General features: G+C 44.8%; 1 protein-coding gene across 2 annotated transcripts in view; it reads right to left on the bottom strand.

Moving 5' to 3' along the window:
- The window catches only part of Dock8 (dedicator of cytokinesis 8), a 212,403-nt gene that overhangs the window by 149,861 nt on the left and 38,258 nt on the right, over positions 1-24,284 (bottom strand). Inside the window, exons 2-3 of one of the 2 annotated variants that reach the window (XM_042262086.2) lie at positions 10,354-10,456; positions 2,364-2,539 (exon numbers count right to left, since the gene is read on the bottom strand). In XM_042262086.2, coding sequence (XP_042118020.2) covers positions 2,364-2,539; positions 10,354-10,456 — 279 coding nt within the window. Of the gene's footprint in view, positions 1-2,363; positions 2,540-9,353; positions 9,464-10,353; positions 10,457-24,284 lie in introns of those variants that run through there. The other variant, XM_076561526.1, reaches the window with a different exon arrangement.

Here is a 24,284-nt window from a genome sequence, read left to right as displayed (position 1 = left end):
TGCCTGCCTTGTTTATGCAGTAGACTTTGGCAACAGCGGAGATAGGATAGGTTGACTTACAGTCATCAGAAAGGTAACACACTCACTGGAAGTCATACAACTAAACAGTATCTCACTCACAAAATGGCTCTAGGAAACCTGCCTTCTTTACCAAAGTTTAAAAAGTCCTCCTTCCTCTAAACTTCCTGGACTTTACACCAGTTCTTCCATGGATCTGGTCACATTTTAAGGCAACTAACCATAAATATTCACACAAAGAACACGACTCTACCGAAGATGAAGATGTGTTATCAATATTAAAACCACCCGTGAATAACTGGCCTGACACCAAGGAGAGGTGTCCAATGATGACAGAGGTCTGCGTTTTGGGAAATGAGTATTTCCCACACAGAACAGACCCGCACGCACGGCTAGCTTGCTATGAGAAGGAAAACTGACCCAAGCAGAGACCGAAGGGACTTCCCATCTGCCAGCTGTCCGGTCCCCTTCAACTGTGAGGAAACACAATCGGACCCAAAGGTACCTCAGAGCAACGAGGGCAGGCTGCGTGTTTGCAATCTCCTTCCTGGGGCTTTTTGGGGAAAACGAGAAGACTCAAAATGTTCAAGGGAGTGTGAATCTTAATTTTGGTTTAATGAAAATAAAAGTTCACTCAAAATCTCCAAAGAGTCGGGGTGTTTATCCTATGGCTGCTTATGTTTCACTCAGATGTGAGGCCATGGTTGCGATGCCATGCTCAGCAACCCAGTTCTAAATAGTTGCTTGAATATTCACTCTCCAATGCTTCTGCTGTGTCTCCCCTTTATGAAACTACAGCAAAGAGAGGGAGTTTCTCTTCCTCATCTTTTCTTCTCAGGGCACAACAGATGTTCAATAAGCATGAATGGAAACTTAGGTTACTAGCTCCATCCAAGCCTTTGGATGGAAACAAATAAAATGCCTTTAAAACTCTTTTACATTTGGGGGCTGGAGAGATGGCTCAGAGGTTAAGAGCACTGACTGTTCTTCCAGAGGTCCTGAGTTCAATTCCCAGCAACCACATGGTGGCTCACAACCACCTGTAATGAGTTCTGGTGCCCTCTTCTGGCCGGCAGTCATACATGCTGTATACATAATAAATAAATAAATCTTAAAAAAAAAAAAAAAACTCTTTTACATTCATTTAGAGTGTGTGTATATATGTGGCAAAGAGAAGACAACTTGAGTGAGTCAGTTCTGGGAATAGAGCTCAAGTTGTCAGGATGGCAGCCTTTCTTTACCTGCTGAACCGTCTTACTGGCCCATAAGATGCTTCCAGTAGAGGCATTTCAATACTTGTTATGAAGACTCCCAACACTCTGCCAATAGAGACCATGAGGCTTATTGAGGTCACAGAAGTAGCCTATGGCCACTAAGCTGGAACCCAACTGTCCAGTTCCAGGCTCTGTAATCTTAGCTTTGGACTGTCCCATCCCATTCCGCTGCATCCTCTGAACTGTGTCTTACTTAGTTCCAACAAGGCTTTCCAAAGCCTTGGGCTAAACCAATTTAGAAACCGTGTACATCTGCCTACCATGTGTGAGGCCCTGGGCTAAGTCCTCAGCACCACAAAACAAATAAACAAACTGTCTACATCTAGGTAGCAATGCTATATGTGCTTTGTATTTTAATGGACTGAGTAATTTTCCTCCTTTTCAAATACGTGTGTGTGTGTGTGTGTGTGTGTGTGTGTGTGTGTGTGTGTGTGTGTATGCCGATGAGTCTGTGCGTACATGGGGAGGCCATAAGCAGATGTTGGACGTCTTCCTCAATCACTCTTTAGTTTTGGAGGGAGGGTCTCTCAGTGACCCTGGAGCTTACTAACTGGCTAGCCTGGCTAGCCAGCAAGCCCCAGGGCTACTCTCTGCTTTTCTAGCACTAGAGTTGCTGGGCAAGTCACCATGCCTTGCTTTTCCTGTGGATGCTGGGGATCTGAACTCAAGTCTTCACACTTGTGCAGCAGACACAAAACCATGTGACCCAACTCGTCCGTCCCTGAAATGTTTTGTCTAATTGAAAAATGTACAAACTTCTTGTAATGCCAGGGATCAAACCCAAGACCTTGCACATGCTCCACAAGCATTTCAACACTGCCTTATAGCCCACTCCCACTTCCACCCCCACCCCAACCCAAAGTTTGCTTTTTTTTTCAAGAGCACATTCAAGAGCTGGGTGTGCTGCCGCAGCACACCTGTGAGCCTAGCACTTGGGAGGCCGGGGCAGGAGGATTGCCACTTTGAGTTCAGCTTAGGCTACACAGTGAGACCCTATCTCAAGAAATAAGAAAGGAAAAGAGGTCCAGAATCAACACCCTTCCCCTCTCATATTATGAGAAAATAATTTACCCTTCCTCTGGCAGAGAGGGCTGCAAAGTCCTACATTCCTTGGGTGTGAACGCCACATGCAAGTCGTCGTCGGTGAGGTCCCCCAGCTCCTGGGCCAGCTCCGCGTCCAGGCTGTTTAAGTGCGTCATCACGAGTCCTTCAAAGTCCACGGGCTCCACGGGCTCATAAAGCTGAGGCTGGAGGGAGAGAGAGAGAAGAGGGCTGTTCCCACCAGGCTGCCTGGTGGAGGACACAGACATACAGGCACGCAGGCGGTGGATAGCTGCCCTGCCCTCCCTCCGACTCAGCGCTTCACTTTTAGCCTAAATGCTGGAGAAGCTGTCAAACCGTGGTGGTGACAGGCCAGGGGGAAGAAAGGCAGTAGCAGAAAGTCAAGTCACAACACGGTGAGTCATTCAAATCACACCCCGAGGCAGAATTTTTCTCTGCTTAATTGCAGCTTGATGAGGAATCCTGAGGAGATCCAAAATGAGATCACGGGCTTTGAGGAATTTCTATAATTTCTCCTGTGAAAGCCCTCTGAGGCCATGTTTTGTTTACCCAAACACAGTGAAAGGGAGAGAGAAGGCAATTTTCCAGAAACTCAGGCAAACACAGCACCCCTCCCGCTGTGTGCTCAGACGCAGTGTTTCCCTTGGCCCGAGAAGGGAACCGGCTATAGACTGCTGCTCCAAGCCAGCACGTTAGCCACAATCCCAGCTGACACGGAGCTAGGTTTGCGGCTAAATCCCTCTAGGGCTGAGACTTCCAAACAGTACCGGTTGGGAAGAAGCTCACTGGACTGAAGCTGGGCGAGCAAATACTCAATGTCGGCTGAGGAGACCTGTCTGCTGAGGAGTGTCTCCCATGGAGCAGGGAGAGAATAGCAGAGAGAGGATAGAAACCCAGGGTTCCTCAAACAATGCTGCTCTTTAGTTGATAGCATCAAGAATTGGCAACATTTTGCCAGTTGCCTATTAACAAAACACACTTTCTAGCCTATGGCATGCAAAGATCCAGGACACTGCCTTAAGGCAGCGAGAGACACTTAGATCAAGAAGATTGGCTCAAGAATAACAATAGCAACAACGGTAAAGACTCAGCTCTCTGAAGCGTTCCTTTATGGAAGACTGTCTGGAGTCGCCAGCCCAAGTGAACACTGTTCTCCTCTACCCGCAAAGCATCTCAAAACAAAAGCCCAGATTCCTGACTTGTGCTAAGGGAGGGCAGGCCTGAAGGAAGGGCTGACAAAACTGGTTTTTCATCCCCTTGAGTCTAAATACCGGCAGGCTTCAAGCTGGGGTGGAAGAGCAGGGCTGGTGAAGAGGCCAAGGGCGAAAAGACTCCAGAAGGTAACTATGGCTCTCGCCTCCCTTTCTCACCTCTGCTGTCCTGGTAGTGATGGAGACAGAAATAACTTACACTGGAGACAGAAGATAAAGCTGCCTGTGAAGGCTAGTCTTAGTTGTCAATGTGACTACATCTGGAACCAACCAAAACTCAAGCAGCTGGATATACCTGTGAGGGGTTTTTCTGGATTGGATCATCTGAGACAGGAAGACACACCTTAAATCCAGATCTTTGATGTCAGATGACCCACCCTAAATCTGGGCCACACCTTCTAGTGGCAGCCCACATAAAAGGACATGGAAGAGGGAGGCTTTTGCGTTTTACCTGCTTGCTCTCCAGCAAGTTCGTCTATCCTAATGCCGAGGCGCTCCCTTGCTTGGATTAGAACCTACTTCTTTGGGATCCCAATGTACATGAAAGACCAGCTGAGAATCCAGCTTTGTGGACTGAACAACGGCTGGGTTCTTGGCCTTTCTGTCAAAGGACAGCCATTGTTGGACTAGCCAGAACACAGCCTGTAAGGGATTTAATAATCTCCTTTTAATATATAGATATCCATTCCATCAATTCTGCCCCTCTAAGGATCCCTGACTAAATGCACGGTCCTACTTCCAACCCAGATCCTTTAAGATGGCTGAGGTACATAGTGCTCATTGTCAGCGGGATGGAAAAGGAGGCCCAGTAGAGGGTTACAGGGTGGACCTCAGGAGCTACACAGCTCCCCTTGATCAGCAGGCGGCAAAGGTAGGAAGGTCGCTGGTTCTGACTGCAACCTGAAGTCAGCTGAGGAAGCGACCACAGTACTCATGAAGGGCCTTTCCAGATCAGCCTCACTGGAACCCAGCGAAACACGCACATTAATTATTTCAGATGATTTAATAATTTGCCACTGATGACATGGCTAGGAAGTACCACGTTTGGAATTCAAATATAGTCAGGCTGTGTTCTTAACAACTATAATTTTGATTGTTTTCTCTTACAGGCCTTCCAGAGAATCAGTATTTTGTAAGATAACTAAAGTACAAGGTAGTAGTTAAGTGTGCATCAAAACAGGTTAAAAAAAATGCATTTACAACTACCCACAAATTCTGCTCAGAACTTCTCATGGGATTGAATGCTCAGATATTATAAGTGTAATGACAAGCGTAAGTGTATTATGAACAACCCAAGCACAGGTAATGAAATGCACTTAAAAGGCACTGTGAAACATAGTTATGCTTAGTGAATGAGCACTGAGCACTGGAAAGTAGAAGCCTCAGAGGAAAATGTATCTATGTGCAACTGTCAGAGAAGAAAAAGTCTAGTCAGCTAAAATAAAACACTTGTCATGTTCTTGAAACTCAGAGCGAAAACTCAGTACCTGTTACAGGAGAGATGGTCCAAAGACCGGGAATAGACAATGGTCTGCCCCATCATCTGGCAATTACTCAGAGAGAGGTCCTGGCAGAGCACCTCACCTAAAATAGCATCTTATCTGTGTTGCTATCCCATGCCCCTCCTGCCCTCATCACAGCTGACAGTCACTTATTTGTTTACACCCACCTCCCACTCTAAAATGTTCTCAAGAACAAAGGATGGGTTCTTCGTTACATTAATGACTGTCATCCATAGCTCTTGGGGCAGTTCCTGGTACAGAGTAAGACCCAATAAACATCTCCTTAGTGGATGAAAATCGCAGTCACTGTTCTACATTTGTTTCTACAAACAAAGCTAAAGGTGGAAGATTTCCTCTGGCATCCGTGATTTCAGAGTCCTTTGTGACCTAGAAGCAGCTTGCTTTCCTGCCTCTACCAACGGAAATCTTCCACTGATGCCACTGTAGGTGCTGAGATGGCATCATGCCCATCAATCTGTTTTTAATAAATCAGATATGTGTGTGCACATGCACATGTTGTTGTACACACATGTGAAGGCCAGGGGTCAACCTTTCCTCAGGGGCCATCTACCTTGGTTTTGGAGGCAGGGGCTCTCGCTTGGACATGGGGCTATTAGATTAGGTGAGTTAGCCCATGAAGCCGATGACGGTGTCTGTCTCCACTTTCCCAGCTCTGGGATTATAAACAGGTGCCACCATACCTAGCTTTTTACATGGGTTCTGGGGATTGAACTCAGGTCCTCACGCCTAAGAGTTAAGCATTTTACACACTGGGCCATCTGCCCAGCTTGTTTCAACCCCTGTCTACAGTGACCACAACAAAGTGCCTGCTCTGCATGCAGAATGCTTGCATTTTATCCTCCACTGTGAATGTGCACGGAAACTACACTGAGCACTTCATTTTCCACCCTGTCCCTCCAGTACAGTCAACGACACAGAACAGTTAACTCTGAGAAAAAGTAAGTGAAAAAGAACAACAGAGTCAGAGGCACAAAGGAGGCTGAGAGTTCGGTCAGCACTCAAGTCATCCCTAGCTGGCACAGAAAAGGGGTGCTGTACTTCCCAGAAGCCAATGTGCACACAGGAAGGAATGCTTCCCAGGCACGAGACTTCTTTAAAACATGAATGTTAGACATACAAACACGTCCTACAGCCATGGTGCTCAGGTGCGTGCCCAGGGTGTGGCGTTTTTACATCCTTTACTTCATCCAGAGCCGTCAGGGTCTGGCTGTTCCTTTCATTTCACTTCAGACTTTTCTATTAATATTTTTTAATATAGTATATTTTCCTCCAGAAAATATACTTAAGGTTATTAACCACCAAACAAGACTTCAATCTTCCTTAGAGCACAGATCCCAAACTTTTCTTCTATGTACTTACTATACCTTCCACTTTTACTAAGCAGAGAGAAGGTTTTTTACATTTACAGTTTTGTTTTCATACAAGCATCAGGTGTTATTTGCTTACGTAGACTTGGTTGACACCAAATCTCTGGTTAACCTGCTTCCATGACAGTGGCAGCGGAGAATGCCAAAGCTGGTGGATATCTCAGGCCAGGCCATGGGATGGCCAGGGGCCCTCCTCTCTAGTAGTTTATTGGGCTGGTGAGATGGCTCAGGGGGTAAAGGTGCCTGCCCTCAAGCCTGATGACCCGAGTTCAGTCCCCAGGATCCATTCATGTGGTAGAAGGAGAGGACAAGCTCTTGCAAGTTGAACTCTGACCTCTACTGGCATGCTTATGCACACACAAAACTAGCGTAATTTTTTAAAAAGTAGCTTATTTATTTTGAAAATATTTGTACACACAGTCATCATCAGGCATTTAAAGCTAGCATTAAAAACAAAAACTGAAAGCCGGGCGGTGGTGGCGCACGCCTTTAATCCCAGCACTCGGGAGGCAGAGGCAGGCGGATCTCTGTGAGTTCGAGGCCAGCCTGGGCTACCAAGTGAGATCCAGGAAAGGCGCAAAGCTACACAAGAGAAACCCTGTCTCGGAAAACAAAAAAAAAAAAAAAAAAAAAAAAAAAAAAACAAAAAAAAAAAAAAAAACTGAATAAAACAAAAGGAGACAATATAATGTACTGCCTCCTACTCATTTATTAGATATATGACAGAGAGCTGTATTTGTGAGGATTACCTACAGGGGTAGCATGTGGTCCTTGCTTACTATACATCTACAACTCAGAGCACTCAGGGAAACAAAAGAAACCACTGCTCTGTATACGCCTTCTGCTATTTTGAATATCCCCCACTTCCCTGAGAATCCGTAAATGACTCTCAGCCCCTATCTTGGGAGACCTGTCAACATTCTGCAATGTTAAAATACTGTTGGTGGCTATCCTTTGGAATTCTGACTTAGCTGTTCTGCACCTCCCCTCCCCCCCCCCGGGGGGGGGTTGAGGGAGAGGCTGGCTAGAAGTGTAAAGAGAAGCTGAGTGTTTCTAATGAACTATTAGGGCTGCAGACCCATCTTCTGGGTCTTCTCAGCTCCTCCAGCAAGCTTGGGCTTCCTATCACATTATGGATCATTCTTCTGAATGCCCATCACATTTGAAGCCAATGTGGCCCTCTGGATGACTCATCTTCCCAAATAGATCACAAAGCCTCACTGAGCTGGAATCATCTCCTACTTACCTTTTAATGATCAATAGAGTCTCTATAGTGCCAAGTAGCCAAGGCAACATATTACCCACTATTTACACAGGCTCTACTACAGAACTCTACATTGATACTTCGGAGGGAACATAAGCTGCCAATTTTGCAGAAAAGGGAACTGAAATCTTCAGAAAGGTTAGGTGACTTGTCCCAAGTTATACAGCCAATAAGTGACAACCAACCCTTCACCTTAGGCTCATCTGACCCCAGACTTTTAACTCTTGCCAACAGCAATGACCGGACTTCAACTAAATATATTTTTTAATCAACCATTTATATCAACATATGAGGTTATGAAAATGATCATATTACTAAAAGCAAAAGAAATGGTCTTTTTTTTTAATTAGCCCAAACGATGCACAATTAGTCTACCTTCAGCCTCTGATTTAATATAGTTTCTAAAGCTCTGTCAGCTTGAGAGTAATAAGTCACTCCTCCGCCTTGCTAAAAGTGACTCTTACTAAAACCTTCCACTATTTATCAAGGAAAAGAAATGTTCCCAAGGTAAAGGAAAATCACCTTGTACTTTGGTGATTTCTCCTGGGAGCCTTGTCTGAGAAGCTGATTGCAGAGGAGTCACAGTCCCACAGTCCCACACCACCACATGAGAACAGATGATGCTGGGGAGCCCCGGTTTTCTAAAACAGAGCACAGGAGCTAAGAAGGAAGAGCAGGTATACTGACTGCCGCAGGGCAGGTAGAAGAAACAGGGCAAGCCTGTGCTGAAACTGGCGGGGAGAGCTGCGGGAAGGCCTGAGGAAGCTACATTGTGACACGCGGGAATAGAAACATGTGAGGAACAGTTATATTCAAATAGGGCCAGGATTGAATGATGGCAACCAGAGAAGTGATTCTTGTAGAATTTATAAGGTGACCGGAGAAGTGATTCTTGTAGCATTTTAACCTTTCCCCTGGTCCTTCATACCTTCTGTTAGAATATGGGCAGCTAAGTCACATTTGACTTCCCAGCTACTGAAGTAACTCACTTTTGTCAAAACCTTCTGAAGACACAGCAAAGTACTGAAAGGACACTTGCAAATATTGCATTGTTTTCCTTTGTAACTCTCCATTTAAGAAGGATTTCTCCTGCGATGATAATGCAAGGCCTCAGTGTTATCGATCACAAAGGCTGATAAGGAGAGAAGGGGTTAAACCTGCAAACTTCCTTAAAAACCTCTTCACTGTATCCACACTATTTCCCCAACAGCTACTACAGAAAGTAATTTTTAAAATCACCAAAGCTCCCCACACTGTTTAAAATTAAAAAAAAAAAAAGCACATCCAACCACTTTTCAACAAAAATTTTGCACATTTTGAAATACATCGGGAGTCAGAAATCACCAAGTTAAGCTGATATGCACCGTATCTCGGTTTACTTTACTCCGAGAACACAGACACTGCACACTTGTTGTGCATTTACCATAAGCTGAAGTTCTGAAGCCGACAGGAAAAGATGAATAAACCGTGGCCTAGCAAGGCTCCAAAGTCCTAAACAGGGTTTTCAGAAAGATGTCACCACAAGGTCACCTCTCACTGTGAAGGCGCTACATATTTGTTAGTACTGTTTCATTACTGACACAACACATAAACTATCCTTTGGAAATAACCACAGATCACGCCAGTCAACATACCTGCAGACACACAGTTAACGCGGCGGGGGAACTGTTGCAGGCGACAAAATGGCCGATACAGGAAACGGGGGATGGTTACAAAATTTCTAAGAGCAGAAGTGGTTTTGAAGTAATAACTAGAAACAAAAAAATAACCTAACCTTCTCAAGATAACCACTAGATCAGCCAGCCAGCGAGCGAGCGGGGCTGTGGGCTGGGCTGTGTGAGGAAGTAAAGGTAGAGCAGACTCAGCCTGTCAGAGGAAGTGGGACCACTTCTGGGTTACAAACCGTCTCCGTGAAGACACACATCTGGCCTTCGGTCCCTAAATAATATGACACACATATGCACGCCCCAGTTGGCACCTTGAAAGGGGACTGTGGTGTGTCTTAAAACTAAAGGTTTGCTCTCCTATGTGATAGATGTATGTCACTGTGCGAAGTGCCAGGCAGGGACAACTACAACCACAGCAAGGATCTGTGACCGCCTGGGATGGGATTAAGGGGATACAAAAGGGTAAGAGGGGGCGCGCTCTAGACCTTGACTGAGTAGAGGTTAAACGTCAAATAAAATGCCCAGATTCACCAAACCGTGTTCCTAAACTTGATCAGTTTCATAGCAAGTAAATTTCACTTCCAAGAAAATTATTTCATAAGAAAGATTAGTAACTTGGACTTTTGAGATTTGTCAATGAAAAATTTCCAACCAAAGCATGCTAAAAATAGTGGTCAATTTCTAGGTGACTCCCCTCCCCACATATGAGCTGTAACTGGGATGAGTTTGAGTAGCCTGTGAGTTCCCTAAGTAGACAACATCAGAACCACGGTTTTGGGCTGTCTCATTCTACGCACATCCTGTTTGGCAGAGAGAGATGTCTGGATATCTAAAGGCAGGCAGAGTCACGAAGCAATGCGCATAGAATGCTAGGTGCCAAATGAACTAAGGTTGGTTGGGGGACAGTTTAGATGCCAGGCACTTCTGCCCCGCCCACTGGTCAAACAAACCTGTAACACATACTTACTAGCTGAAGGGAGGGGAAACCAGATGTACTAATGCTGTGCCGATGGTACTGTCCAAGGTTGGGAGGGAGTGTAAACTGCTTTCTTATTTCCGACGATGAATACCTTGAATTAAAATAGAAAAAAAAATCTAAATTAGGTTATTATTTAAAAGGAAAAAACACTGCAAAAATCACAATGTAATCTTTGGCCAAGTAGTAAGCAGAAGTGACTGAAGTACATTCAGTGGTCTGTTAGTAGATACTGTAGTTTTAGAGAGCTAAATGTACCCTAGAGCAATTCACAGGAGCCAGAGTACCTGCAATCATGGCCCCCAGTCTCTATTTGAAGGCTGAGGGCAGAAAGACCTTAAGGTACAATATAAATATCCTAAGCATCTGCCTCCATGGAAGGATGTCTCGTTTCTGACTACACTCACCTGCCATTTTAACCCTGCCACTTCCCATGCAAGCAGCTGAGGCCTTTGGCTTGGCTGATACCACAGCAGTGTGCACTAGAGACTGTGACATGAAAATGTCCACGTCCTTGCAGGCACCTTCAGTGAGACCCAGATCTCCCCAGCATTGTTTTTTCCAACAGCTTCCAATAAAGTGACCCTTTGCACCATTCACATTGGCATTGCGTCTTGAGCTCCCAGCCCTGGTGACTTGGAACCGGCCGCATGAGAGAAAGCTGCTGTTCAGCATCTACTCACACCTGCTGGCCCAAACCCTGACCAATGACATGGGGGACACTCATTTGCTAGGTTGCTGGAGCTCAGGAACATTTTCTCATCATGTCATTTGATGGCGGCTGACTTCTCAAACTAGTTCCCAAAAATGTACTCAGAGTGCAATCAGGTCAAAACATATAAAATCAGAATCATTAATGCATACAACTAGAAACTATAAGATTACTAAGGATCAAACAGGCTGTATATTTGAAACATTCTTGGTATCCAACCAAAGCATATGTAAAATTAAAGCACAATGCTTCTGTGTACTGTGGAGATGTATATAAAAAAAAATAAGCTGGATGGTGGTGGCACACGCCTTTAATCCCAGCCCTCAAGAGGCAGAGCCAGGAGGATCTCTGTGAGTTTGAGGCCAGCCTGGGCTACAGAGTGAGATCCAGGACAGGCACCAAAACTACAAAGAGAAACCCTGTCTCAAAAAAAACAAAACAAACAAGCAAACAAACAAATGAATGAATGAATAAAACTAGCATTTCCACCATGACAATGTACAGGGCATGATTATTTGATTCCCAGCTTTCTGTGAGAAGCACAGAGATGGGCAGGACATGGCTACTTGTGGTCATCAGTTCTCCCTCCACAAAAGCACCCTGTTACCTTTCCAAATGCCCCTGCTCATCTCTGCACTGCTCAGGCAGAAACACGAACCAAGAGGTAGACACCTAAGCCAAGGCAGGCCCATCAGGTCACCTCCCTGGGATTCAGCACCAGGAAGAAGTAAGTGTGTGGCACACATTCATGCTCCTGCTGGCCCTTGTACTAGGGCCTGGTGAAGCATGGAATGCCACAGAAAGGGGCGGCAGTCAGTATGAACTGTGTCCTTAATTTCCTAGAGTGCTGTCTTTATTTAATGTCTGGACAGTAAAGGAAAACGCTGTGTCAGGAGGGAGTAACCTATTATATTCTAGGAGACATCAGAGAAGTGTAAAGCAGACCATAATGATATGCCTCTTCACAACCATGAGGAGGACCACAACAGAGCACTGGACTGTCAGTCACAAGTGTTGCCAGATGATAAAGAATACACACACACACACACACACACACACACACACACACACACACACACACACGTTGTTAGTAGGGACATGAATGGTATAGTTCCCTCAGAAACAATCCGGCAGATCCTCAGGGAGTTCAGCATGTCATTTCTATATGTACCAAAATCCCACCAGTAGCTATACCTTCACGAGAAATGAACACAGAAAATTTAAACACCAACACTGACAACAGCATTATACACAGGAAGCACAACAGCTGGGCATGGTGGCGCACGCCTTTAATCCCAGTCCTCAGGAGTCAGAGGCAGGTAGATCACCAAGTTCGAGGCCAGCCTGGTCTACAGTGTGAGTTCCAGGATAGCCAGGGCTACACTGAGAAAGCCTGTCTCAGAACAAACAAACAAAACAACCCCCCCCCAGCATTATTCTTAAGAGTCCAAAGGGAGAAACAACACAAATGTCCCACAGCTGAAGGATGCACAAAAAGTGGTCTATCAGAAGTGGAATATTACTCAGCAAAGAAAGGAACCATGTACTACTTGCTCTATGGTAGTAGTGGGGGAATCCCAACAGCATCATCCTAAGGGGAACAAACTAACTCAAAAGGCCACATATTTATTATTCCTCATGTGAAATTCCCAGAAGAGTCAAATCTACAGAGCAGGAAGTTGATAAGTGGTGGATAAGGGTGAAATGGAATTACAGAGTAACAGAAAGTGGTTCTGAGCAGAGTTTCTCTGAACTGATGGAAATGTTCTAATTCTGTTTGTAGATCAGTAATTCTGACTACATTAAGAGTCACTCGGGGCTAGAGAGATGGCTCAGAGGTTAAGAGCACCGACTGCTCTTCCAGAGGTCCTGAGTTCAATTCCCAGCACCCACATGGTGGCTCACAATCATCTGTAATGAGATCTGGTGCCGTCTTCTGTATACATAATAAATAAATAAATCTTTAAAAAAAAAAAAAAAAAAAAAAAAAAAAAAAGAGTCACTGGACTGCACATATTAAATACATGTGAGTGTAGGTGCCGCACCTAAACTGTGGTAGATCTAGATAAGAGTTACAAGTGCCAGTACAAAATAACGGTGAATGCAGAAATTACCTAGCCTAGGGTGGCAGCTGAAAACGGGGGAAGTTCGGGTTTTACCCCACATGTTTAGTGAAACTGATTTTTTTTTCTTTTCTTTTTGATTTTCGAGACAGGGTTTCTCTGTGTAGTTTTGGTGCCTGTCCTGGAACTTGCTCTGTAGACCAGGCTGGCCTCGAACTCACAGAGATCCACCTGCCTCTGCCTCCTGAGGGCTAGGATTAAAAGTGTGCACCACCACCACCACCACCACCCGGCTGTGAAACTGATTTTAATCAGAAATTGGAACACCACCAATTAAAAAAAAAATCGATTGTCCCAAACCAAAGAAAGCCACCTCACATAAATAATAATATAGCATGTGCTCAGCAGTGCAGGAACGCAAATCAAGATACTGGCCATTGATTATACACTTAGACACTGATTGTAGTCATAGGAGAGCCCAGACAACAGGCACAGGCCCTCTTCTGACCTTTTCAAACCTCCCTATTGACCTTTTGCAGACAATATGACTTTTCCAGAAACTTCTGCCTTCAGTTCCTCCCTAAGACTTCTGAAATAACATGCTATTGTTTCAGAGCTGTCCCGGTACCTTTCTCATCAAAGACATGGTGGTCTTTCTGAAGTGGGAATACTAGACAACGTGCCTCTAGCCCCAGCTACTCGTAAAGCCATGACAATCAAATTTTAAATTCAAGACCAGTCCAGAGGGGCTAGGAATGTAGTTCAGTGGCAGAGTGCTTACCTAGCAAGATCAAGACACTGGAGTCAATACCTAACCAAATTATCACGTTTAATATCCTCAAGGGACCAAATACCACTATTTAACAACTTAGCATCCTGTAGAGTATCAGCATTTCCCCTTTGTGATTATGTGACCCAGTGGGAGCTGCAGCCTGATGTTGCCCAGTGGCATTGGGAGTATCCCAGTGTCTACTGCCTGCCAGGGAGAAGATCAAAAATCAAACCTTGAAGTATAGTTTTTACTGAGCACGTTTCACTTTCACAGCATTGTGAAGTCAACAACTGTAAGGTGAGTCATCCTAAGCCTCTCTGTATGTGTGTACTAGTTACTTTCTGAGGCTGTGCTAAAACATGGACCAGAATGAACTTGTAGAAAGAAAGGGTTCATTTGGCTCACACTTCCATGTCACAGTCCATCACTGAGGGAAGTCAGGGCAGGCACTCAAGGCAGGAGCTTGGAGCAGAGACCATTGAAGGATACTGCTAATGGCTTGCTCTCCAGGCCTGCTTACTTTGCTTTCTAATATAGTCAGAGACCGCCTGCCTGGGCATGGCACCACCCACCATAGTCTGGGGCCTCCCTCATCAATCATTAATCAAGAAAATGCCCCCCAGACTTGCCCACAGGCTAATCTTACATAGAGAATTTATCATTTGAGGCTCCCTCTTCCCAGGTGACCCCAGGTTCTGTCAAGTTGATGAGTAACCACCAACACAGTATGGAACTATCCCAATGGACCAGCAATTTTCTCAATAATCATAGCAAGAGAACTTGGTTACTACCTCACTTGGATTTTTTTTCCTGATAGGAAGCTGCTTAGACTCATGTCTAAAAAATTCTCACATGGGCAAAGCATATTCCATTGGATTTCAAGAACTTGCAAAAACCATCATCGATTACATTTGCTGATTTGAAATTTCAATCCCAAGTGACTGTTCAGTGTGTCCTGCAGTCCAAATCGGCCCTCACTTCTGCTCGGGCCTAGCTTTAAGGACTCTGCCCACACAGGTAAGCTGGGATGAGAGGTCAGCTCTGTTGTCATGGTCATACAGGACTGTGTGTATGGGGGCATTTGCCTCTGCATTGATTCTCAGATCTAATTTGATCTGTCCAAGATAGGTTTCAGGATTCCGGACTTGTATCATAGTGGTAAGCCTGTAGTGAGCTGAGTCAACCTTCTCCTCAAGAGCTTAAGTGACCTGAGTACTTGAATCTTCTTTGTTTTCCTAAAGTTAACTGGACGTGAGCCTTGGGATTTGTTTAACATGTCACCCTCATGGGGAGTCAGCACGGTGATAAGGGACTGGTGGTAGTGGGTAGGGAGAGAAACTCCATGTTTCCATGAAGATTAATGATGACCACGACAGACATTTGGGACCAAGACTCCACAAACTAACTGCAGACGAGAGCTCACTCAAAGCAGTTGCTAGACCATGTGTACCAACCTAGTAATGTGTGGCTGCCTTGACGCACCCGTTCTCAATCAACTCTCATGGTACGGCCTGAAAAATGGCAGTTTAGGCCAGCCATCCTGTGTGGTTTTTACAACCAAAAAAGGCCAAATATTTGCTGAAACTGCCTAAGAAAATGACTAGCTCACCATTTGCTTATCAGACACGGAGGCAACTACCAAGCACCAGGTCCTCAGCTTCGATGGAGACTGAAGCTGAGGATGCATTCATGCTCCTAGGAATCCTAATCTAACGGGTAGTGAGAGGTGGGTGGATGGACAATGGGTTAATTACAGCATTATAAATATAATGGGGGAAATGGGCACAGTTCTTCGTGAACAGACAATAGGGAGTCATAATTCAGCTCAGGAATGCCTAGGAAATGTCTGAAGTGAGGAAGCTTTTGAACCGGTTTTTGGAATAAAATCATTAGGAGGAACTCAGTTGGAGAGGAAAAGAGTGTAGTCAGACCACTAGACATCAGGTTTCCTCCTTCCTACTTCAAGCATTTTTACCCACCCTGCCAAGCCTTCTTCCTGCAATGTGTGTATCTAGAAGAATGAAGTAGAGCGGGATCCCAGGGACACACAGTCCTGAGGTCTGCTGTCTGCCATCTGTCTGGGTTCAAGCACGCTGGTTAATGAGGCTGGGCCTTAGTTTTATTACACTTAAACAGGAGGGGCTGGGCTATGTGGTCTCTGGGCTCCGTTCCAGAGCTAATTGGCAAATATGGTGAGAATCTCCAAGTGGAACAATCAGTACCATGACCCACACCAGCAGCTGCACTAGGAAACCGCATGGCCCCGGAGGCTTCTCTCCGACTTTCATGTCTAAGGGACACTGTTTCACTAGATGTTGGTATGCCCAGCAGCCAGAGTGACAGGGACAATTTTTATTAAAACAACGAACAGCCTTATCCATAAGTACTTAAGGAGGCTGGGGGGTTAAAAAAAGAACCACTTTCCCCATCCCTCTCTGATTGAGTCCCCACACAATTCCATCTGTTCTCAAAACCTATGTTAGCTTAAATGATGGGGACTGAGGAGCTGCACTCTTCCTAAGGTATCAAGCACGTGATCTAGGGCTCCAAGTCTTCCTCTCTCAGGGGATACTTACACGAACTCAGCCTTATATCCAAAAGGTTGCACATTAGTCAACATGTGCAGTCCAGTTGGTCTAGCAACTGCTTTGAGTGAGCTCTCTTCTGCAGTTAGTTTGTGGGGTCTCGGTCCCAAATGTCTGTCGTGGTCATCATTAATCTGAGTGGAAACATGGAGTTTCTCTTCCTACCCACTACCACCAATCCCTTATTTCCTTTTTATTCCCAAAAGCAAGGCTCAGCTTCCATCAACAGCTTCCAAGAGCAACGATGTCATTACCATTGGTGCAGACTTTCTACCATTCCAGGCAAAGAGCCTTGTTTTTCTGTTCCCCTATATCCCGCAAAAGCCCCAATTCTGTTCTCAATAGAACAGCCTCTTTACTCACTGCTACTAAAGTGTTGGTCACGTTAGTATAATACACTAACCCCTTCAACAGCCCAATAAATGGAAATACGGTCTGTGCAAGAAGAAATAGCTATTCAAGATGCCAGTTATGTTTGTTTTGGTAAAGTTGTAAGGTCTGAGTTATGGACCAAGAAGTTATTTTAAGTCCAGAATCCTGGCTAAAAAAAGACATCCAACTTTCCAAAAGCTTTTGGAGAGTGGCATTTTATGCAGGATTTTTCTCCATGAGTAATATTTGAATAATGCCATACTTAGTTTTTTTAAAAAAACAGCAAAATTTATACTACTAGACATAAATTACTCTTAGTACTTAGAAATGGTAAGTGCTTAGAAGACCAAAGTAGTAAAAATTAAATGGATATTTTTAGGAGACATTTGCAAGTATGAAGAGTATACATAAAGAAATTACTTTTCTTCTATATTGATTAATTCATCACTTATTGTCCATCTTAAATTCAAAACATTCAACACCGTCTTATAGTCATAAGAATGACCTGAAGATGTTCTGTGAGACTCCTAGATGATTATGCAAGATACTTACAGTTGGGAACATACATGACACTTTCCTTTTTCGTTCTGAGAAAACAGAACTTAAACATGAAACTCCTCAGAATTAAAACTAAGTTATCTTAGTTGGAACAAGTATCAACAAGCTAACTTCAGCGAACTTTAGCTATCCACTCTGCAGTCTATCCTGGAATCCTCTTCCAAGCAGTCAGTGGTCCTCAAACTTCAGCATCCCTAAGAGTCAGTTAGGGAGCTGTTCAGCAAGGAAGATGTCTGGGCTCTTCTCCAGGGACTGTGATTCATCAGTCTGAGCACAGCTAGAACATGCATTTAAATATCTGCAGGGCTCAGGTGCTCTACAGCTAAGTGCATTCAGAGAAGAGGTAAAGACTGCCCTGTGCACTCGGTGCTGGCAGAAAGACTCCCTGAGAAACCGAGCTCACCACTGAGCCAACCTCAAATCTCAGGGAATCAGGCATACTTGGTTCTCACTCAGATGGAAGCAGAACTCAAACTCATTTGGTTTTGTGTAATTCCTCACCACCCCCAAGCAGGGAAAGGTTAGATTCATAATTAAGTAAGGTCAAGTTTCTGAGATGCCCTTCCAAGTAAATGTTTTGCTCCTTATACTAGGTAAACAAGTTTTTCGAGGCACTTTAGAATAGGAAGGACTTTAATAGGCTGGGGGATGAGAGGGCAGGGCAGGGGTGTTGGAACAACTAAAACTAAAGGCCCTTTAAAAACACCATATGAAAACCTACTATGGCAGTTTAAATGGAGATACCCTATAATAACAGAACAAATAGCCCAATTAGACATCACACGCTACCCAACAAAAACCCCAGTACTATGAATGGGCTACATCTTTTTGAGCCATTGGTCAATGGTGTCCCATAGACCCTCCTCTCCCAAACATTACAAGTTTCTTCCAATGCTCTTGACTGCCATCCAGAACTTGACAGTAAGACTCTGTTGCTGAAGACACCACATACTTGAGTTACAGAACACAGAGAAATCTACCTGGTACTCAACTGGAAGCTTCATCCCTACTGGCTTACTATTTCATAGTACTGGAAGATGCTATGCATACTACCAGAGGAGAAAATGAATCATCACTCTCACCCAGCTATGAACCCTGGGAACTACAATAACGACCTGCCTAGCAAGTAGGATACTACTAGCACAACAGTGGCAAGAATGTTATGGGAGTAGCCAATCATGTTTCAAAGCTGGATTTAAGGACTGCTCTGTAAAAGTAAACCATTCCTGACATAGTCAATGAGGCCAAGAACTTGTGGCTAGATAGAGTATGGGCCTACAGTAAAACCTAGGCTACTGTTCTGCTAAATGAACAACTCCTAATGCCTTCTAGGCCCATGGCTTAACCTCATCAGAGAGCTTCTTGCAATAGTAAGAAGATAGTAACACAAACCTGCAACTGGTCAATGAGCAAAAAATAAGACAGACTTCAAAATTCTCAGCCCTAGCAGGTTGTATTTATATATTTATGAATAAATATGTTGATACATATACATAAATGTATGTAACAATAATTACTGAAAAAAGGCCATGAGTTTGAAAGAGAGCAAGGAGGGGTACATGGGAAGAGTTTGGAGGAAGAAAGGGAAGAAGGAAATGATGTAGTTATTATGTCTCAAAATAAAACAAAATTTAAATAAAAAACAGTAATTTTCCCCCATGAAAACACAAGGCAAACATAATGGAACTGAAGTCAGTGAATTCACAATGCTGCCCTCCACGGTCTCCTAATTTTCCTACACAATGCAGTCAACTGTCTACTTTCTCAACTTTGTTTCTTGCTGACATTATTGTGGCATTTATAACTTTTTCTTGAATAAAGCAAAATAAGCATATAAAGAAATGTTCAGCCCTAATGGGGTGCCTGTATTAGATCCCTCCCTCAAGACTCGGTGATCCATGGAGAAGAGGGACAGAGGCATTGTAAGAGCCAGAGGTGGAGGATGACGTCAAGGACACTGTGCTTTCCAGACACAACATGGCAGACACACATATGAACTTACAGAGACTGTGACAGCATGCATAAGACCTTAACAAGTGCATGCCAGACAAGATTCCAGCACGGAGGTGGGGAGGTGGCAGGAAGAGGGAAAGTCAGTTTTCTTCAATGAGTGACATCTGATCTATTGCCCACACTCCAAGGCAGGTCCCACACCCAGGAGTAGTCACCCAACACAGACTGGACTAGATTGGCAGAAAGAGACAGACAGACAGAGACAGAGAGGGAGAGGGGGGAAGGGGGAGGGAGGGAGGGAGGGAGGGAGGGAGGGAGGGAGGGAGGGAGGGAAGGAATGAGAATAGAGAAACAGACAAATATAGAAAGAGACAGGGACAGCATATAAATGAGAATATAAAGTTGACAGTATGAAGGTGAGGGAGAAATTGAGAGAGGGAGGTGAATATCAAATATATTGTGTAAGGAAAAGGGGCTGACTAGAGAAACCCACCCTGACCCTGGATCCCAGAATTAGGGAAGGATGGCTCAGATAAAGCCAGTGAAAGAAACAACTTCAGTGAGGGACACTGAAGTAAGGGACACCTTCAGGGCAGAGCTCTTGTTCTAAGCAGCTCGAGGTGTCCGGGATACCTCGCCCTCTAGGGCTGAACTGTCTCCTCGCAGTTTCAGCCATCAATTTACTAACATTTTGGTGCCCAAACCCGGGACACGAAACCCAGAGTTTTTGCAGTTTACTTACACATTGTATGAGATTATCAAAGAATAAATACAAATATTAAAAATGTAAGGAAAGAAAAAGAAGGGAAGAATCAAAGAGAGGTATATTGCTCACATGGTGGATGCACTGGACTGCACATGTTGACTAATTATAAGGTTCCCTCCAGAAAGCATGGCTCAGCTAAGCCTGCCACACTGACCAGCAACTGCTTAGGAAGAATTGGGTTCATTTTGTGTACTCAAACATCCTGCAGAACCCACGAGGGCTCAGATTATCAGTCTATAACAAATTATGGACTGGGATTGCATCTCTGTGAGATCTTGCTGTAGTGGGCAGCTGTTCCAGCTTTGACCTGAAAGTACCCCCATTGAGGCTTCGGTAACTGTCATGCCTACAAGGTAGGAGACCTTAAGGCCTGAGATCCGGATGTGCCGGCTCTTTTGGTTCCTGGATCCTGGACGCAGGAGGTAGACCGAGCAGAGTTCTCCAGAGAACACCACTGGACTGCGCTACACCTTTCCAGGACCCTGTAACCTATCCCTTTACTTGTAAGTTACTCCACAAAATAAATCTCCCTTTTAACTACATGGTGTTGCCTTAATACAACAACCAATTATTCTTCATTAATCAACAGTATACCCACCAAGAACCTGTAGCTCTGCCTAGTTCTTAGTATTACATTATGGCCATTATTCTCCATTTTATGGTTCTAATTAAATTGTTCTCCTATGTAAAAATTAAACACAAAAGAAAACTACACCCCAAAGACAGCATTGCTTTTCAGCCTTCAGTGAAGGACAGCTTTAACTTTCTACACCCTAGAATACTTTACATCTGAAAACACTTCAAGACCTTGATGACATTCTTATTCCTGGGGAGTAAGCATGTGGTTGTGAACCCTGAGGAGTCTCAGGTGCTTTTGCGCCAGGTGACTGTGTAGGAAGCATGCTAAGGTGAAGCTGACCCATGATAGTGAACTGAAATCCAGGTGACTGTGTATGAAGCATGCTAAGGTGAAGCTGACCCATGATAATGAACTGAAATCCAGGTGACTGTGTAGGAAGCATGCTAAGGTGAAGCTGACCCATGATAATGAACTGAAATCCAGGTGACTGTGTAGGAAGCATGCTAAGGTGAAGCTGACCCATGATAGTGAACTGAAATCCAGGTGACTGTGTAGGAAGCATGCTAAGGTGAAGCTGACCCATGATAATGAACTGAAATCCAGGTGACTGTGTATGAAGCATGCTAAGGTGAAGCTGACCCATGATAATGAACTGAAATCTTAGGAAAGGACCATGTAAAGCCAGGGGAGGGCACCAAGTCAACATCTGCACAGCATTTCCTGTGACGTCGCTTTAGTCAAAGGCAAGGCACTCCCCCACACGAAGGCATGCGGCCGGCCCTGCTTCTGGTTCTGTCAATCTCTCACAGTAACATGACTTGGAGGGTCTTAAGAAAGCTCTCCTTCCTACTTCAGAGATGAGAGGGAACTTAGTTGTTAGTGCTCAGAGCTGTCTTCCCTAAGAAAACAGCTATAACGAGCCAAACACGCAGGATCTACGTGCCGTGACTTAAAAGGAAAGAAATCTGTGACCAACCACCATTTGCCACACCGTAATTCCTACCACCATGGTGCAAATATGAGAGTTCAGTGACCAATTACACAAGAGGACAACAGACACTAAGCTCCGTGACACCTGCAGGTCACTGCATCTGATTAGCATCATATGGAGACACTGAGGAGGAAATCAAGCTGAGGCCATCCCCTGGGGTTGAGGGAGCTGAGCAAGACAACAGGCCCTGAAGAGGAACAGTGGGAAATGGAGTGCAGTTCTCGACCCGGAGGAATGTAGAGTAAAGAGAGTGAATTCAAATTTCAAAGCTAGTCTAAGGAGAAAAAAAGATATTCTGAGTCAACCCCCTGTCTCAAGCATAGAATGATGTTCCTTGTGCTTGGAACACCCTAGAACCAACGTCTCAGCATCAACATCATCCCACTAACTTACAAACCACTTATCTCTGAAAGGATGACATCTGTGGTCCAGTCCTACTTTGTCAACGGCCAGCTATGTCATCCGGGGCAAATGCATTGGCACAACTAAGCACATGGGAAGGGAAGAGGCCCCAAGACGCGGAAAAGGCTTAGCAGACAGAGGCTGTATGGCCACAGGGGCTGTCAGTGAGAAGAGTCCTGAGGTAAAGGACCACCAGGGCCAGCGGGGTGGAGAGAGGAACGGTGATAATGAGTCCACAAATTGTCAGGCTGGAAGAATGGCCCCAGGCTCTGCAGACCATATATTCTGGCTAAGTGTCCTCCTTACTTTCAAGTGTACCTTAATCTGATAAGGAGATTACTTATCATTCTTATAAATTGGAAGAGCCTCTCACTACCCTACAATTATTACAATTAAGAATGCTAGTCACAGGTAAGGAACTACAGACAACTAAGGTATGCTAGGAGTGGACAGTCTTCCCAAGATATATACACATGTATGTAACATAGGGACTAAGAAGATCGGATTCATCTACCTAGGAAATATATAAATAATACATATTTATATATAATATATATAACAACAATGAGAGAAAAAGGCCATGAATTTGAGAAAGAGCAAGGTGGGTACAAAGAGGGGTTGGAGAGGGGAATGATGTAATTATACTTTAATTTAGAAAACAACAACAAAAAAAATGAATACATGCTATTTCTAACGGAATGTCAGTAATAATTTACAGTACTTACTGCCTAGCTGGGAATGTTCTAATGAATTCATTTAAGCTCTGCACCCACCAAACAGGGTAGAAATCAATCTCTGCCCATTAGGGAACTGAGGCCTAGGAAGGTTAAGAAACTTGCACAAGGCTTTACCGTTGAAGAGAGGAAGCAGAAGAACAGCCTACTGGAAAAATTCATCACAGAACCTTTCAGAGAGCCTGTCACAGAAGCTGGGTTTCTGGTATTTTCCTCCCCCCCCCCCCCCGGAAGATTAGTGATGGAGAGCTAGGCATGTGAAGGCTTTCCCAAAGAAGGATATTCAACTTTACCCCGACCCTTGAAAAGAACAGGTTTGGCCTGCTTCTAGGACATTGAACCCAGCTTCAGTATCATTAATCCTTCATGGGTAAGTAACTGTGGAATATGCTCCACGGGTAATGCAAACACCCATATCAGCTACGGGCACAGGCTTCCAAAAAAAAAAAAAAAATTCCAGGAGATTCATTTTTCAGCAGCGCTGGTGTCCTCTGTGTGCACAACCTTGCCTCTTTTTGTTTCGGCTGTGGATAAATGTCAAACATCAGGAAACTTGAGTGAACCCTCAGGGGTCCAAAAATCTGTTAATGCAGTGACTACTTCTCCTGGAATGTGGGCTAAGGCAGGCAGAGGAGGTACCTAGGACAGACATTTCATTCAAGCCCTTACTCAAGACTGCTCCTCACCCCATGATGCCTATCTTATCTTGACACACTCTCTACCCCCAGGCTCCTCTCTGCATCCCAGGACCACTACCCGCTTCACAGGCAGCCTGCCTCCAAGTTAGCATTACCCCCTCCCCCCTCCCCCAACAAAGCAGGCTTCTCTCTCCCCTTGGCTCCGCCTGTCTCTCTCTGTCTCCCTCTGATTCAGTGTTCTGCAATCGCTGCTCTAGATGAAACTGCTGCTGGGTGACCTTTCACTGGACAGCCTGGGTTCCTCCCGGCTTGATTCTTCTGTTGCATCAGATGCTGTTCACCTCCAGCCCCCATGAAACTTCCCTGGGAGGAATACTCCAACTAGATTCACTCTGCCTCTTGAGCGGCCCCGTTTCTAAAGCAACTTTCCTCCCCTCTAAGTCCTTCCCATGTTGTTTTCCTTCGAATAGCAGCGCTTGGATAAACCTGGGGATGCGGGGAGGGGCTTTCAGGTAAGCAACTCCTGTTCCTGAAGCTTGGTAAAGCATTAGGGGAAAAAGGAAGGGGACTGGGGTAATAATAATAATAACAACAACAACAACAATAAGTGGGTAAAGTGCTTGCCATGCAATCATGAGGACCTTAGTTCCGATCCCCAGCCCCCGTGTGAAAAGCTAGTTGTGTTAGGACGTGCCTCTGTTTCCGGAGCTGGGGAGATGGCGCCAGGCAGAACTGTGGGGCTTGCTGCTCAGCCAGCCTACAGGGAGCTCCAGAGCAAGGAGAGACCCTCCCTCCA

This window comes from Peromyscus maniculatus, chromosome 1 (genome assembly GCF_049852395.1).
Source record: "Peromyscus maniculatus bairdii isolate BWxNUB_F1_BW_parent chromosome 1, HU_Pman_BW_mat_3.1, whole genome shotgun sequence".
NCBI lineage: Eukaryota > Metazoa > Chordata > Mammalia > Rodentia > Cricetidae > Peromyscus > Peromyscus maniculatus.
The sequence above is the reverse complement of the archived record's forward strand: the minus strand, read 5'-3'. Positions and strand labels throughout refer to the sequence as shown.